At 37.2% G+C, this 18,404-nt stretch overlaps 1 protein-coding gene across 7 annotated transcripts in view; it reads right to left on the bottom strand.

Annotated features, from left to right (window-relative positions):
* Positions 1-18,404, bottom strand: part of TOPAZ1 (testis and ovary specific TOPAZ 1) — a 100,997-nt gene that overhangs the window by 12,339 nt on the left and 70,254 nt on the right. For all 7 annotated transcript variants that reach the window (XM_053904138.1, XM_019418535.2, XM_053904139.1 and 4 more), the window contains one exon: positions 16,732-16,897. In XM_053904138.1, coding sequence (XP_053760113.1) covers positions 16,732-16,897 — 166 coding nt within the window. The remainder of the gene's footprint in view (positions 1-16,731; positions 16,898-18,404) is intronic.

Here is an 18,404-nt window from a genome sequence, read left to right as displayed (position 1 = left end):
TGAAGTTCCTTAATTTCTGCCTTGATATGCACATTGAGAAAAACAATAGGAGACTATAATACAGAACACTGAGATACTATAATATTAGAAATGTCAGTATTTTATCATTTGCCTAATTCTCTCAATCATCGTACACCAGACACATAAACGAAACATTGTTATAACACTTAAATCATATTTCCCTGTTTTTTAACTGTACTAAGTATAGGAGTCACGTTTTCTTTTTCTTTGGGGGCCTTCCCAGCACAGTGAATACAAAAATTATTGAAGGGAGATTTGGTAATTCATGTACACAAATGCCAAAATAAAGGCTTAATTATCCAGTATAACTTTAAAACAGGAGCTAGTTTTTAAATTAGTAGAGCCCATCTGACAGACTGATTGACTGACTGAATTGCCTTATGCTATGTGTTAGGCAATGTTTTACAAATATTGGTGCTTTATGAATCTTAGCTCATTTAAACAGATATTTCCATTAATTTACTTCCAAATCTGCTTAAACTTTACTTTATAGAGAAATTTAAATGAACTTGTTATCTTTTGAAAGACTGCATAAATCATTAAGCATAATTCCCATTTTCCCCCATAATTCCCCAAAGTAAAACCGCTAAATCACCATTCCTTATAAACTGAATTTTATTTTTATCAAATAAGTTCAATTGTTTTTTGTTAATGATATATCTGGTAGATATGTCACACTTATAAAAAGTAGACCATGTGGACCTTTCTCACAACAATTGTACTGTTCTTTAGTACTCATTTTTTATTGTTAAGGTAGAATAATGGTCACAGTTTTTGAAAGAATAGATGGTATTTTAGGAGCTTCATTTTGAAATCTTACCAAACTATGTAGCTATGTTAAAAACTCTGAATAAGCTGGTCATTTTATGTACTAAAGTTAACTGAAACTGGTAATTGGGTAGTCATTTAGACTTTTAACTAATCCACCCCATTCACAAGTCTATCAGCATAAACACTTCCGAGAAATTTTGTAAGACCTCTTATGAGAATTAAATTTTCAAAAACAAAAACCAGTTTACTGGTGTACTTTAATACCAGTTTTATGGTGATAGAAGTCCTTATTGCATTAATCCTCATGTTTTTCACTCTTCGACAGTTGGGAATATTTTCCATTTGTCTAAAATGTCTGAGTCAAAATGCAAGCAAATTTTCTATAATAGCCATTCTTTATCCACTAACCTTCCAACATATGCATATTCAGTCATTTGACTCATGCAAGATTTTGAATACAAGGCACTGAGAATATAAAGACTATTAATATGAAGATGGTCTGCAGTGAATGAATTTCCAGGCTAGTCAGTGAGACTATCAAATAACTATCCTTGACTACCATAGTGAATGCTACATATACCATAAAGAATATCTAAAGATACCTTTCTCCTTTTAATATATACATTTAACATAATCCCAATCAAATTTCCTTACAGAACTATATGAAAAACTCAATAACTGAAATTCATCTAAAAGAATAAGCACTTGAGAATGTGAACAATAGTTTGGAAAAGAGGAGTGAAAGTGGTGTTGCCTAAATAGATATTACAGATATTCTAAAGCTACATTAACTAAACAGAGTTTGGTGCTACCATAGAAACAGATCCCTGGGAGAGAAGACAAGTATAGAAACACACCTAAGCAGATACAAGATTCTAATAAATGATAAAAGTGTCATTTTAAATAAGTGAGTAAAGGGTGAGTTGGGACATTTTGGGGAAATAAATACAATTTTGTTCCCATTTCATATCAAAATTTAAAACTAGTAATGAACGAAAAAATTTGAAGAACATGGGTAAATATATAATTTTGAGACAGCTAAGGAATGCCTAAACCATGATACTAAACAAAAAGTCATGGGAATAAAAGGCATAGCAAAGGGAATATAGTCAACGGTATTGTAATAGTGTTGTATGGTGACAGATGTATAGCTGTGGTGAACATAAGCGTACTGTATAGAGATGTTGAGTCACTATGTCACTATGTCGTACACTTGAAACTAACGTAACATTGGTGTCAGGTATACTAAAAAAAAGAATATTAAAAAAATAAAAAGCTATACTAAAAAGAGAACACTAAAAAAATAAAAACAGTTTATGTTAGGTAGAAAAAATGTCAGGTGGACAACAGAAGAAAAACAAAAATGCAAAAAAAATCATAAAGTTAAAGGAAAATGAAAAGCTGAGAATAATATGTGCAAATATCCAACAGATGAAGGACTCATATCTTTAATATGTAAAACTATCATAATACAAAGGGACATAATTTACAGTATAATATTTTCTAAGTGTGATATATACATCATTGATGATAAGTACCTGAACTGATTTTTAGATCACATTATAATGTTAATAACCTATTTGATTGTGTACTATAAAAACTGTAAAAATAAAAGAGTGCATCAAGTACAAAAACCACATTAAACAGGCGATTTCAGAAATACTGTTCAGGATGAGGCCAAGCTGGTTGATTTACTTCTAAAATAATGTTTATTTAAAAAAATTATTTTTTAAAGTTTATTTACTTATTTCTGAGAGAGACAGAGAGAGAGAGTGAAGGAAGGGCAAAGAGAATGAATCCCAAGCAGGCTCTGCATGGTCAGCGCAAAGCCCGATGTGGGGCTGAAACTCACGAAGTGTGAGATCATGAGATCATGACCCAAGCTGAAACCAAGAGTTGGACGCTTAACCAACTGAGCCACCCAGGTGCCCCTAAAATAATGTTTATTTAAAAAATATAAACAATCACAGAGATGCCTGTGTGGCTCAGTTGGTTAAGCGTCAGACTTAGGCTCAGGTCATGATCTTGCAGTCTGGAAGTTCGAGCTCCCTGTTGGACTCTGCACTGACAGCTCAGAGCCTGGAGCCTACTTGGCATTCTGTGTATCCCTTTCTCTCTTCCCCTCCCCTGCTTGCATTCTGTCTCTCTCTCTCTCTCTCTCTCTCAAAAATAAACATTATACACACACACACACACACACACACACACACAATCACTACAAAAAATTAAAACAGAGAAGTATAAAGAAGAAATGAACAAAAATTGAATATCCCATCACTGAAAATGACCAGTGTTCACATTTGGTGAAAATTACCTGGGAAAGAAGTGTTAATGACCTAAATAATGGCTATGCCTACATAAGTAGTTATAAGTGAAACTGCTGTATGAAAACAGAGATTAAACATGGCCTGGCCTAACATAACATTGTTCTGAACAGGGCTATCCACGGATTGAAAATAAAGATGATGCAGTTTTTAAACATTAACATTGTTTATATGCTTATATTAGTACTGCAGTGGCAGTCACTGGTCTAGGTGTTCAAGCTAACCTTTATGCTAAATTTCCTATATAAAAAAGGGTAACACTTTCCTAAATAAACAAAAACACACACACACATCTATGCTTTAAACAAGTCTAAGCTAAAACAATGTAGATGGACCTTGAGAGCATTAGGCGAAGTGAAGTAAGTGAAATACAGAAAGAGAAACACTGCATGATCTCACTGGTATGTGAAATCTTAGAATCATAGAAAAAGAGATTGGATTTGTGGTTACCAGAGGTGGGGGTGGGGGTGGGGGTGGGGGAAATGGATGAAGGTGGTCAAAAGGCACAAACTTCTAGTTGTAAGGAATACTGGAGATGTAATGTACAGTAACACGGTGACTATAGTTAACATTGCTGTATGACATCCAGGAAAGTTGTTGAGAGTAGATCCTAAGAGTTCTCATCACAAGGGAAAAAATGTATTTTTCTTTTTTTTTTTCTATCTATAGGAGATGATGGATGTTAACTATATTTATTGTTTATTTGTTGTGAATCACAATTCACAACATATATGTCATTATGCTATACTCCTTAAACTTACACAGTGCTGTATGTCAATTATATCTCAATAAAACTAGAAAAAAAAATCTAAAACAAAAACCTCTCCAGCCATTTCCTCCCTAGGAAGGTACAAAGAGAGTTAAATGTAGAAAATCCATAAATAATACATAATAAAAATGGTAATGCTTGTGGCACTGGTTAACAAACTAGGGGAGTGACTTGAGGAAGTGTGGTTTAGGGATACAGGGGAGGTGTGAGAAATGCCCACACAAGAGAGCTATAGGGTAGTGGTCTTCAAAGTGAGGTCCCAGACTAGCATCATCATCAGTAACCTCTGAGAACTTATAAGAAATGCAAATTCCCAGGACCCATCCCAGATTTAATGAATCAGAAAATCTGGGAATGGACCAAGCAATCTGTGTTTTAACAATCTTTCAGGGTGTTCTGATGGCCAACTTTGAGAACTACTGTCTCAGATTTATAAAAACAAGATCAGAATCACCACTTTGCTCAGGTGGCTGACTAGGTCAGATCCAGGTCGTTTCTGTGGTTTGTGCTTCTTCCCCGGTTGCAATTTTACAAAGTCCATTTAAATGAAAGATTAGGGAAATAACAGTGGTATAAGGTTTTCATATATGGACTCTGCAATCAGACCTAGATTGGAATCGCTGTGTGACCTTCTCTGTGCCTCAGTGCCTTCATCTTGGGATACCATCATCTACTTAATAGGGTTAGTGTTGATTAAATGAGATGACACAAGTAACACACTTAGCATAATGCTTGGTATATAGCAAATAATTACATTATTAAATCAATAATGAAGAGATATATTAAAATTTGAAAACAGACCAAGAGGGGCGCCTGGGTGGCTCAGTCAGTTAAACGTCTGACTTCGGCTCAGGTCATGATCTCGCAGTTTGTGAGTTCGAGCCCCGCATCGGGCTCTGTGCTGGAGCCTGGAGCCTGCTTCGGATTCTGTGTCTCCCTCTCTCTGACCCTCCCCCACTGTGCTCTGTCTCTCTCTATCAAAAAATAAAAAAATGTAAAAAAAAAAAAATTAAAAAAAAAAAGAAAACAGACCAAGAACATGAATAATCCACAAAAGAATAAGTAAAAATGGTAAAAAGGGGAAAGAGTTAAATTTTCTAATAAGCAATTAAATGCAAAGTAAAGCGGCAAATATCACTTTTTCTCTGTCAAACTAGCAAAGAGAAAAGAAAAATAGTATTCAAAAAATAGTATTGGTGAGGGTGTTTCATAACATGCATCTTCACATGCTGGTAAGACTAATTACTACAAACTTTCTAAAGGTGCAGGGTACTTTTATATTCCACTTGCAGAGATAAGACCTGGAATGGAATGTATTGAATGGCCAGATTAGGGATTGCATAGACTGGAATGTACCAGTCTGTCTGACAACTAAAAACCATAATATTCGGCACTAACTCTTGGACTGTTTATATGCACCTATGACCCCTAAAAGGACAATGTCTTTATAGAATAGATACCTATGTAATAGTTCTCTAGGATTTTCTTACAAAGGGAGGGTTTCTAATAAACTCAAGATAACTTGATGCAAATCTGAATGGGAATAAGGGCAAATCTACCAACATTTACCAAAAAGCTTTAAACTGCCTTATCCTTTAACCCAGCAATTCTGTCAGAATTTATCCTAAGGATGTAAAATTAGCAGGAATGTTTAGCATGGATTATTATTTATGATGGACATCTGGAAACAAGCTAGATGAAGAAATGTGGGTCTATGGATATATTTATGTATCTACATTTATACACTTATATATATTTTTTCGTAAGATGGAAAACTAAGCATCCCATTAAGTGACGTTATAGAAGAACATTCCTTTACACAGAAGATGTCCACAGAAAGACTGTTCCCTAGGGGCACCTCGGTGGCTCAGTCGGTTAAGCGTCTGACTTCAGCTCAGGTCAGGATCTCGCGGTCCGTGAGTTCGAGCCCCACGTCGGGCTCTGTGCTGACAGCTCAGAACCTGGAGCCTGTTTGGGATTCTGTGTCTCCCTTTCTCTCTCTGACCCTCCCCCGTTCATGCTCTATCTCTCTCTGTCTCAAAAATAAATAAACGTTAAAAAAAATTAAAAGAAAAAAAAAGACTGTTCCCTGAACAAAACAATGCAAGGTACAAAAGGAGTCTGTATAGTAACGTTAAAGTGGTTAACAGTCATTTCTGGGTGGACTGAATAAGGAATTTTTATCATCAGTTTTTCTTATCTACCTTTTCCTACTGGTTGCTAATGAACATGTGTTACTTATGTTGAGGCAATAAAATTTATTTTAAAGTTCAAAGGCAGCTTCTCAATAAATGGCATAACTTTTTACAAAATGCATATTCTAGGGAGTTAGGACACTTATTTTTCAGCCTCTAAGCCATGATTATAAATTATGGTTTAAAGGCTTTTTTTTTTTTTTTTTTTTTACTCTGGTAAGGGGAGAAGGCAGGAATTTATTGTTCATTTGCCAAGATACAAGCTACTAGTGCTGAGAGTTTTAAATGTCAAACTGAAAAGCCAAAACAATAGATTTCTCATCATAAAGTCTGCCACTAACTAAAATGAGTAAAATATTCTGCATTTCTCCAACACAAGTAATGTATAACCCTTCTATAAAAAGTTTAGTAGGTAGTAAGTGCACAGGTTTTCAAAAGGAAAAAATATTGAGAAATAAGATGGCAGAGGAGCAGGGGGACCCTAAACTTCCCTTGTCCCTTGAACACAGCCAGATAAATATCCAATCATTCTGAGCACCCAAGAAATCGATCTGAGGACTGAGAGAGCAAAACTGCACAACTAGAGGGAGAAAATGGCCACAAAAGGCCACATCGTGGAAGATAGGAGCTACGGAGAGTTGATTTGGGAAAGAAAAGAACTGCAGGTGCTGTGAAGGGGAGGGAGTCCTGATGATGGAGAGATGAGAGAATATAAGAAAGAGAAAGAGGGGGCGGGGGCAGTGCGGAGCGACGAGCACATGCAGGGGACTGCACAAGCAAACTCTTTCCCCAAGACCACTGACTAGGAAAAGGAGAGCAGTGGAGCACAGTCTGAAGCTTTGAAGGTCTGCACCATGGTTGTGCCTTGTGGCCCCGGTGGGGAAAGACTATGAAGACCTGGGAGAGGCCAGCAAGATCTGAGGGTTCCCTGGGTCACATGGGAAGAAACAGTTCCCCTGCTAGGAGTACATTTGGGAGTGGCCGCACAGCCTCTGCGGGGACAAAACAACCGGCAGCACCAATGGGTTCCCTGTTCTCAAGCATAGGAACAAAGACACAAGCAGGGGAAGCAAATCTTGGTGCCAATTTTGTGCTGTGCTTTACAGAAACTCCAAGCTGCTGAGCTGTATTGTGACCATTTTTCTATAACAAACCAGCAAACGCAATAGTACAGTGAAAGCCTCCCCCAGACGGTCAGCACGGGTCCGAGCAGCTTGGATCTCTAAAATTTGGAATTTTGAAACTCACCTATGTGCCTGAGATAAAACATACGAATACAGTGTCACCTGGCAGGTAGACAGCTCAGACACTGGCAGGGTGAAGGCAGGAATCTGACAGAAGCTGGGGACACAAAAGGGGTGAATATCTGCTCTTCTGTGCCAGCTTCCTAAAGAGTGGTGGGTGTGAGCTTCCTGCTCTGGGGAAGGAGGAGAGAGCGGGGCTAAGCCATTACCCTCCCTCCCCCACACCGGCACTGATGTCCTTCAGTGAGCAAAACAGTGCCACCCAGTGTAGGCGAGAGCAGCTTACACCAAGGCCCTGCTGGGCACCTCCACTGGGGCAAGTCCACCTGAGAATCATCACTGCAGGCTCCACCATCATGGGACCAGCACAAACCCCTCTTATGCACTAAGTCTACTGATCATAGGGTGCTGCAAAGCTTCAGCTCTAGGGGAGATAGGATCCAGCTGCCTTTTTTTTTTTTTTTGATCTAGTTTCTTTTAATAAGCAGACCAAAATACACCTAGGATCTAGCTTCCTTCCTTTCTTTCTTTTTTTTGAACTTCTTCTTAATATAGCCATTACTCTCAGGAGCAGGAATACGACAAGCTTTCCTAACAATCTCTCTCTCTCTCTCACACACACACACACCCAGTGACTCAGGCAAAATGACAAGATGGTTGAATTCACACCAAAAGAAAGAACAGGATGAAATCATGGCCAGGGATTTAATCAATACAAATATAAGTAAGATGTCCAAATCAGAATTTAAAATAATAATTATAAGGATACTAGCTGGGCTTGAGAAAAGCATAGAAAACACTAGAGAATCCCTTACTGCACAGATAAAATAACCTAAAAACTAGTCCAGTCAAAATAAAAAATATTATAACTAAGATGCAAAACCGACTGGGGGTACTGACAACAAGGAAGCAGAAGAACAAACGAGTGATACAGAAGATAAAATTACGGGAAATGCTGGAGCTGAAAAGAAGAAGGAAAGAAAGGTACCGGACCATGGATGTGGACTTAGGGAACTCAGTGACTCCTTAAAGCACAACAACATTCCTATCATAGGAGTCCCAGAAGAAAAGGAGAAAGAGAAAGGAGCAGAAAGTTTATATGAGCAAATTATAGCTGAAAACCTCCCTAATCTAAGGAAGAACACAGATCCAAATCCATTACAACCACAGAGAATTCCCATTAAATTCAACAAAAGCCAGTCATCACCAAGACCTTTCACAGTCGAATTCACAAAATGCTCATATAAAGAAGGAATCCTGAAAGAAGCAAGGGTAAAAACAAATCCTTAACCTGCAAAGCAAGACAGATCGGGTTGCAGCAGATCTGTCCACAGAAACTTGGCAGGCCAGAAGAGAATGGCACGATATACTCAATGTGCTAAATGGGAAAAGTATGCAGCCAAGAATACTTTATGCAGCAAGGCTGTCATGCAGAATACAGGAAAGACAGTTTCCCAAACAAAAACTAAAGGAGTTCATGACCACTAACCCAGCCCTGCAAGAACTATTAAAGGGGACTCTTTGAAGTGGGAAAAAAAGAGCAAAAGCATAAAGACTAGAAAGGAAGAGAGAACATCACCAGAAACACCAACTTTATAGATAACACAATGTCACCAAATTGACATCTATCAATAATAGCTCTAAATATAATGGACTAAAAGCTCAAATCAAAAGACACAGGGTATTAGAATGGGTAAACAAACAAGACCCATCTACGTGGTGCCTACAAGAGGATCACTTTATTTTATTTCATTTTATTTTTTTTAAACTTCTTTTTTTGTTTGTTTATTCATTTTTGAGAGACAGAGCATGAGCAGGGGAGGGACAGAGAGAGAAGGAGACACAGAATCCAAAGCAGGCTCCAGGCTCTGAGCTGTCCGCACAGAGCCCAATGCGGGGCTTGAACTCACGAACCGAGAGATCATGACCTGAGCTGAAGTGGGATTCTCGACCTACTGAGCCACCCGGGTGCCCCTAAGAGGATCACTTTAGACCTAAAGACACCTACAGACTGAAAGTGAGAGGATGGATAATGATTTATCATGCTAACAGATGCCAAAACAAAGCCAGAGTAGCCATACTTATATCAGACAAACCAGATTTTAAACCAAAGACTGTAATGTGAGATGAAGAAGGGCATTATACCATAATTAAAGGACCTACCTATCAAGAAGATCTAACAATTGTAAACATTTATGTACCCAAAAATATAAATCAATTAATAACAAACATAAAGAAACTCAGTGATAATAATACAATAATAGTAAAGGACTTTAACATGCCACTTACAACAATGGATAGATCATCTAAGCAGATCAACAAAGAAACAATAGCCTTGAATGACACACTGGACCAGATAGACTTAACAGATATATTCAGAACTTTTCATCCTAAAGCTGGAGTATACACATTCTTCTCGAGTGACCATGGAACATTCTACAGATTAGATCACATACTGGGTCACAAATCAGCTCTCAACAAGTACAAAAAACTGAGATCATACCATGCATATTTTCAGACCACATTGTTATGAAACCTGAAGTCAGCCATAAGAAAAAATTTGGAAAGACTGCAAATTATTGGAGACTAAAGTCCGACTAAAGGATAAATGGGATAACCAGGAAATTAAAGAAGAAATTTAAAAAAATACATGGAAGCAAATGAAAATGAAAACATGATAGTCCAAAACCTTTGGGATATGGCAAAGGGGGTCCTAAGAGGGAAGTAAACCGTAATACAGGCCTACCTCAAGAAGTAAGACATGCCTCAAATAAACAACTTAAAGTACACTTAAAGAGGGTACAAAAGGAACAGCAAATAAAGCCTAAATCCAGCAGAATAAAGGAAGTAATAATGATTTGAGCAGAAATAAATAAAATAGAAACAAACAAAAAAACCCAGTAGAACAGATCAATGAAACTAAGAGCTGGTTCTCGGAAAGCATTAATAAAATTGATAAACCCCTAGCCAGACTTATCAAAAATAAAATAAATAAACAAAGTCACAAATGAAAGAGGAGCGATCACAACCAACATCACAGAAATATAAAATTATGAGAATATTACAAATTATATGCCAACAAACTGGTCAATGTGGAAGAAATGGTCAAATTCCTAGCAACATACAAACAACCAAAACTGAAACAGGAAGAAACAGAAAATCTGAACAAACCCAAACCAGCAAAGAAACGGAATCAGTAATCAAAAATCTCCCAACAAATAAAAGTCCTGCGCCAGATGGCTTCCCAGGGAAATTGTACCAGACATTTAAGAGTTAATACCTATTCTTCTCAAACTTCCAAAAAACAGAAATGAAAGGAAAACTTCCAAATTCACTCTATGAGGACAGCATCACCTTGAATCCAAAACCAGACAAAGACCCCACTATAAAGGAGACTTACAGGCCAATATCCCTGATGAACATGGATGCAAAAATTCTCAACAAGATACTAACAAATCAAATCCAACAATACACTAAAAGAATTATTTACCATAATTAAGTGGGACTTATTCCTGGGCTGCAGGGCTGGTTCAATATTTGCAAATCAATGTGATACACCACAATAAAAGAAAAGAACCATATATCCTCTCAATAGATAAACAAAAAAAAGCATTTGACAAAACATAGCCTCCACTCTTGACAAAAATGCTCAACAAAGTAGGTATAGATGGAACATACCTCAACATCATAAAGCCCATATACAAAAGACCCCCAGCCAATATTATCCTCAGTGGAGAAAAACTGAGAGCTTTTCCTGTATAGCCAGGAAAACTCTCACCACTGTTACTTACCATAGTATTGGAAGTCTTAGCCTCACCAATCAGACAACAAAAAGAAATGAAAAGCATCCAAATCAGCAATGAAGAAGTCAAACCTTTGCTCTTTGCAGATGACATGATATTCTATATAGAAAACCTAAAAGACTTCACCAAAAAATTGCCAGAACTAATATATAAATTCAACAAAGTTGCAGGATATAAAATCAATGTTCAGAAATCCGTTGCCATTTCTACACACCAAAAGAAGCAGAAGAAAAATAAATCAAGGTATCAATCCCATTTAAAATTGCACCAAAAAACATAGATACCTTGGAATAAACCTAATAAAAGAGGTAAAAAATCAGTACTCTGAAAACTATAGAACACTCATGAAAGAAATTAAAGAGGGCACACCCCTATGTTTATAGCAGCACTACCAACAATAGCCAAAGTATGGAAAGAGCCCAAATGTCCATCGATAGATGAATGGATAAAGAAAATGTGGTATATATATACAATGGAGTATTACTCGGCAATCAAAAAGAATGAAATCTTGCCATTTGCAACTACGTGGATGGAACTGGAGGGTATTATGCTAAGTGCAATTAGTCAGTCAGAGAAAGACAAAAATCATATGACTTCACTCATATGAGGACTTTAAGAAACAAAACCGATGAACATAAGGGAAGGGAAACAAAAATAATACAAAAACATGGAGGGGGACAAAACAAAAGAGACTCATAAATATGGAGAACAAACTGAGGGTTACTAGAGGGGTTGTGGGAGGGGGGATGGGCTAAATGGGTAAGGGGCATTAAGGAATCTACTGAAATCATTGCTTCACTATATACTAACTAATTTGGATGTAAATTTTAAAAAATAAAAAACCAAGGTTAAAAAATTAAAAAAAAAAGAAATTAAAGAGGACACAAAGAAATGGAAAAACATTCCATGCTTGTGGATTGAAAGAACAAACACTGTTATAATGTCGATACTACCCAAAGTTGTCTACACATTTAATGCAATCCCTATCAAAATACCACCAGCATTTTTCACAGAACTAGAGCAAACAACCCTAAAATTGGTATGGAACCACGAAAAACCTCCAATAGACAAAGCAATCCTGAAAAAGAAAGGGAGGGGCGCCTGGGTGGCTCAGTCAGGTTAAGCGCCCAACTTTGGCCCAGGTCATGCTCTCATGGTTCATGAGTTCAAGCCCTGTGTCGGGCTCTGTGCTGACAGCTCAGAGCCTGGAGCCTCCTTCAGATTCTGTGTCTCCCGTCTCTCTGCTCCTCCCCTGCTCATGCTCTGTCTCTCTCTCTCTCTCTCTCTCTCAAAAATAAATAAACATTAAAAAAAAAAAAAAAAGAAAAAGGAAAGTGGGAGGCATCACAATTCTGGACTTCAAGCTGTATTACAAAGCTGCAGTTATCAATACGGTGTGGTACTGACACAAAAACAGATCAATGGAACAGAACAGAAAACCCAGAAGTAGACCCACAAGTATGTGGTCAACCAATCTTTGACAAAGCAGAAGAGTATATCCAATGGAAAAAAGACAATCTCCTCAGCAAATGGTACTGGGAAGACTGGACAGCAACATGCAGAAGAATGAAACTGGACTACTTTCTTACACCATACACAAAAAGAAATTCAAGATGGATGAAACACTTAAATGTGAGACAGGAAACCATCAAAATCCTAGAGAACACAGCGAGCAACCTCTCTGGCCTCAGTCATAGCAACTTCTTACTAGACATGTCTTCAGAGGCAAGGGAAACAAAAGCAAAAATGAACTATTCGGACCTCATCAAAATAAAAAACTTCTGCATAGCAAAGGAAAACAATCAACAAAACTAAAAGGCAACCTACAGAATGGGAGAAGATATTTGCAAATGACATGTCTGAGAAAGAGAATATCCAAAATCTATTAAGAACTTATCAAACTCAATACCCCCAAAATAAACATTCTAGTTAAGAAATGGGCAGGAGACATTTATAGACATTTTTCCAAAGAAGACATCCAAATAGCTAACAGACACATGAAAAAATGCTCAACATCACTCATCATCAGGGAAATACAAATCAAAACTACAGTGAGATACCACCTCACACCTATCAGAATGGCTAAAATTTACAACACAAGAGACAACACATGTTGGCACGGATGTCTAGAAAGGGAACCTTCTTGCACTGTTGGTGGAAATGCAAACTGGTGTAGCCACTCTGGAGAACTGTATGGAGATTCCTCAAAAATTTAAAAATAGAACTACCCTATGAACTAGCAATCCACTAGTAGGTATTTACCCAAAGGTTACAAAAATACAGATTCGAAGGGGTACATGCACACTGATGTTTATAGCAGCATTATCAACAATAGCCAAACTATGGAAAGAGCCCAAGTGTCTGTCCACTGATGAGCGGATAAAGATGTGGTATAGATATACAATGGAATATTATGCAACCATCACAAAGAATGACATCTTGCCATTTGCAATGATGTGGATGGAGGTAGAGTGTATTATGCTAAGCAAAATAAGTCAGAGAAAGACAAATACCTTATTATTTCACAGATAGGTATAATTTAGGAAGCAAAACAGATGAACATAGGGGAAGGGGGAAAAAGAGAGAGGGAAACAAACCATAAGAGACTTAAATTTTTTTTTAATGTTTATTTTTGAGAGAGAGAGGGAGAAAGAATGTGAGCAGGGGAAGGGGGTGGGACAGAGAATCCGAAGCATCCTCTGTGCTGACAGCAAAAGCAGGGCTGGAACCCATAAACCATGAGATCATGACCTGAGCCAAAGTCAAGACACTTAACCAACTAAGCCAGCCAGGCACCCCAAAGACTCTCAACAATAGAGGACAAACTGATGGTTGATGAAGGGAGGTGGATGGCTGATGGGCTAAATGGATGATGGGCATTAATAGGAGGGCACTTGTGATGAGCACTGGGTGGTATATGTAGGTGATGAATCACTAAATTCTACTCCTGAAACCAACATTACACTGTATGTTATCTAAATACTATTTCAATAAAAATTTGGAAAAAATAATTAAAAAAGAAAAACAAAAGGAAAAAATATAGAAAAAGCATATGGAAAAAGTTAATCTGCCTCTTATCCATGTCCTCCAAGCACTAAACTCTTCTTTCCAGAAGCAAACACCATTCTTTGTTTCTCGTGCATCCTTCTAAAAATATTTTAAGGATATAAAAGGAAATACGTCTGTGTCCATCTTATTTACATTACTGTGGACACTGTTCTGCACATTCCTTTTTTCATCTGGCAACAGATCCTGGAGAACATTCCAAATGAATATCTGTAGATCTGCTTTATTCTACTCCATCATATGGCTATCACACAGTTAATCAACTTGTACTCTCTTAATGAAACATTTAAGTTATGTGGAATCCTTTGTTAGCACTGTGATGGTTAAAAAAAATATTCTAGGGGTTCCTGGGTAGCTTACTTGGTTGAACATTTGACTCTTGCCTTTAGTGTGGGTCATGATCCCAGGGTCATGGGATCGAGCCCCGAGTTGGGCTCCATGCTGAGCATGCAGCCTGCTTGAGATCCTCTCTGTCTCTGTGTCTCTCTCAGTCACTCTCTCCTTCGCCCCTCTCTCCCTGCTCGTGCACACTCTCTCAATCTATCTCTCTCTCTCGAAAAAAGATTGTAGACAACTTACAGTACATACTTGTGTTTGCAGGAGAAATTCCTAGAAATAGAGATGAAACATAAAAGAAAATATGCACTATTAGATTTTAACAGATATTTTGCCAAAAAGCCCCTAAAGACAATGTATGTGAATGCCTGTTTCTCTATACTTTCACGAAAAGTATATCACTAAACTCTTACTTTGCTACTCTGACAGGTATTTTGTAATTTTAATGTATATTTTTATTATGAGTATTGCGCTCATGTATTACAAGTGAGATAGAGTCCTTTGTATTTCCTTTCTTGAGAAAGGCCTGTTTACTGCAGAATGCTTTTAACAACAAAATAATTCTGGGGAGAACTTAGTATACTTCTGTGGGTCTTTCTTTTGAAGAAGTAAATTTTTATTTATGAAAATGACTTTCAGTTGAAATTATCCCTGCAAAAGGAAATCCTGTGTTATAACTTACAGAATTTTTAAAGAGAACATTAAAATTGTAAAAATTTTAAATCTCCACAGTTCATTTCACACCCTTCACACAAACTCTCCTTCATGCTCTAGTTTGAGAAAGATTGGTTTTTCCAGAATTTTTAGGCTGAAATTTCCTATCATAAGGTGACTCACGCTCATTTTTATCAACCATTTTAACCTTTCCATTCTCACCACATCTCTCCTTTCCAACAAAGCTTGTGAGCTCTGGCTTACATCTTGCTAATTTCTACTTTTGTATTTTGGTTACCCTTCCCCACTTAGCAAACTTCACTGGCTATATTTGTCAAGTTGGAGAAAACCCTTTCCAACAAGCTTTTGATCCTGAAGTCCACTCAGAACCTCTGTATTCCATAAATCTCAGCCCTGAACAAATACAAGGCATTACATATATGTATGCAATTATTCCGCGTATATAATACATAAATTATATATTCATATGTATGTGCATGTATATGGGCTTGTGTGTTAGTGTAAAGATTATCTATTTGCTCTACCTGTGCATATATTCTATGTTCCCACCTAAACCCAGAGATTTTTAATTTCTTTAATGTTTATTTATTTTTGAGAGAGAGAGAGTGAGCATGAGCAGGGAAGGGGCAGAGAGAGAGGGAGACACAGAATCCGAAGCAGGCTCCAGGCTCTGAGCTGTCAGTCAGCACAGATCCTGATGCAGGACTCGAACCCATGGACTGTGAGATCATGACCTGAGTTGTTCAGATGCTTAACTGACTGAACCATCCAGCTGCCCCATAAACCCAGAGATTCTTGAGGTTTCTTCACTGTTATCCCATTTTATCAAATGAAATCTGCCTGATGGTTTAAGCAGCCAGAGGTACCATCATGTAGCATGTTGTGTTACTAGTGTGATCTCTAAGTTTTCATTTACCTCATAGCAAACCAATTGCTTTTCCTGGCTTAATTTCATTGTAATTTCTGCTAGATGGATTGACGTACTAGGGAAGTAACCTTGCTTGTCCTGTCTTGAAGTCATGTTTGCCTGTATGTACAAAGGTTAAGAGTTCATGCAGATTATCAATAGGGATTTACCTGCCCCAGTGGTAGCTGAAGCCTGGGCTCTGAAGCTGGACTGTCTGGGTTTGAATCCAGCCTCCACTTCTTACTTGTTGTATCATTTTGGGCAAGTGGCTTAATGTCTCTGACATTTTTTAACTAACAAAAAAAGGGGGTTACACTAATTCCAAACTTGTAGAGTTTCTATGAAAATTAACTGAGATAATTGATATAAAGCATTTATTAGTATGGTGCCTGGGCTGAAGTAAGAACTAGCTTTTCAACAAAGGGTCATATGATTTTTTCTTTAAAGTGAGGTTAACTTTCTCCTTCCATTTAACACATCAACCACCTTTCCTATGCACATGATCACTAGGGTTTATTAGGTCAAACTGCCATTCACAATTCAACATCAATTTAAGGTAATTACATAGACAAGAATTTGTAACAACAAATTATATTATGCTTACATATATCAGAACTTACCCCTCAATACCCAAATGGCACCATCTAGGCTTCCACTTTTTAGAAAAATTTCTGCTGCAATATTCACAATTTGACATCTTGGTGCTAACTTCTCAGGCCCTGTAAGTCCTTTTAAAGTTGTAAAATGTATTTTCAATTCATATAGTTTATCTAAGACCTTCCTTCCCTAGAGTAAAAGTAAAGAACACTCATTGAATATCATTCATATAGAGTATCACAGAGGTACAAAATGAGTAATTATATACAAACCAATTATCCAATATTAATCATCCTTCTATACTGATGGTTTCAAACTGCTCTAAAATCCCTGTTTTCAGTCCCCTCCTGCTTAGCCACAAAGACAGACAGGGAAAGGGAGGAAGCAGGGCTTTGCCTCACTATTAATCTTCACACTGCTGACTCCTTTTTTCAAGTGTTTTTATACTTGTGCTTCCCCTAAAGATTTCTTTTGGAAAAAGGAGTTCTTGCCCTAATGTGGAAAACTACTGATTACAAGTTTCTGCACTTCTTCTGTTGATCACCCTAAGAGTTAAGAGGGAGAGACAGTGAAAATCGAGATAATGTCTTATCAAATTTATAGGAAGAATGACAGTGAGGGAAAAAAAGAATAAAACTACTGACTGGAAACTGTCTTTTTTATTCAATAGACCATTCACATAGTCTACATAAAAGATTAGCTCTAGTGTGGACATCAGAAATGAGACATATATTATTATTTTATATCAAGAGTCAGCAAACTTTATTTCTATAGACAGCCAGACAGCAAATACTTAGGCTCTGCAGGTCACATTTAGTCAGTTGCACATTCTTTTTGGTTGTTGCTGTTTTTCTTTTCTAACTGTTTAAAAATGTAAAAAACACTCTTACCTCTTGAGATGTAAAAAAACAGGTGAGGGCCAGATCTGGCTTTTAGTTTATGGACCCTTGTTTTATATTATATTCTATACTACCTGAGTCAGATTCATATTGTGATGTCAAAGTATTTTTAAGTTGCCTATATAAATGAGTGCATTTTTAAAGGGAAATCTTTAACTTAATTTTAATAATTTTGTGTTCAAAAGGAATAGGTTTCCACTAAAAAAATTCATACTAAGTAAAATAAATAAAATATTTGTTTCAAACAAGACAGTGAAAATTTTAAATCAAAATTCGGGTACAAACTCACCAACCTCTTAAGAGATAGTATTAACCAAATAAAATTAAAATATACCCTAAAATTGTAGCAAAATCTATCTTTTTCAAAAAGATTTTATCATGTAGTCCTCAATTTCTCAAGCATTAAATATCTAAGAAATTAATGCGAGGATGAACCTTAAACTAGATTGTGAGACCAGGGACAAGGTATATTCTGCCCATCCCAGTATGGGATCACATACTAATCACACATCAGTTGGTATGGGATCACACATCACAGTAGGTGCTAAACCTCATGAAGAGCTTGGAGACTGAAGACCTTATATATAAGGATTCTGTTGCTGTTTAAAAAAAAATTTTTTTTAATGTTTAGTTATCTTTGAGACAGAGACAGAGCATGAGCAGAGGAGGGTAGAAAGAGAGAGGGAGACACAGACTCTGAAGCAGGCTCCAGGCTCTGAGCTGTCAGCACAGAGGCCAACACGGGGCTCAAACTCATGAAATGTGAGATCATGACCTGAGCTGAAGTCAGACGCCCA

The sequence above is a fragment of the Panthera pardus genome, unplaced genomic scaffold (assembly GCF_024362965.1).
Source record: "Panthera pardus isolate Hobbes unplaced genomic scaffold, ASM2436296v1 HiC_scaffold_16, whole genome shotgun sequence".
Classification (NCBI taxonomy): domain Eukaryota; kingdom Metazoa; phylum Chordata; class Mammalia; order Carnivora; family Felidae; genus Panthera; species Panthera pardus.
This window is presented reverse-complemented; position numbering and strand designations above follow the sequence as displayed.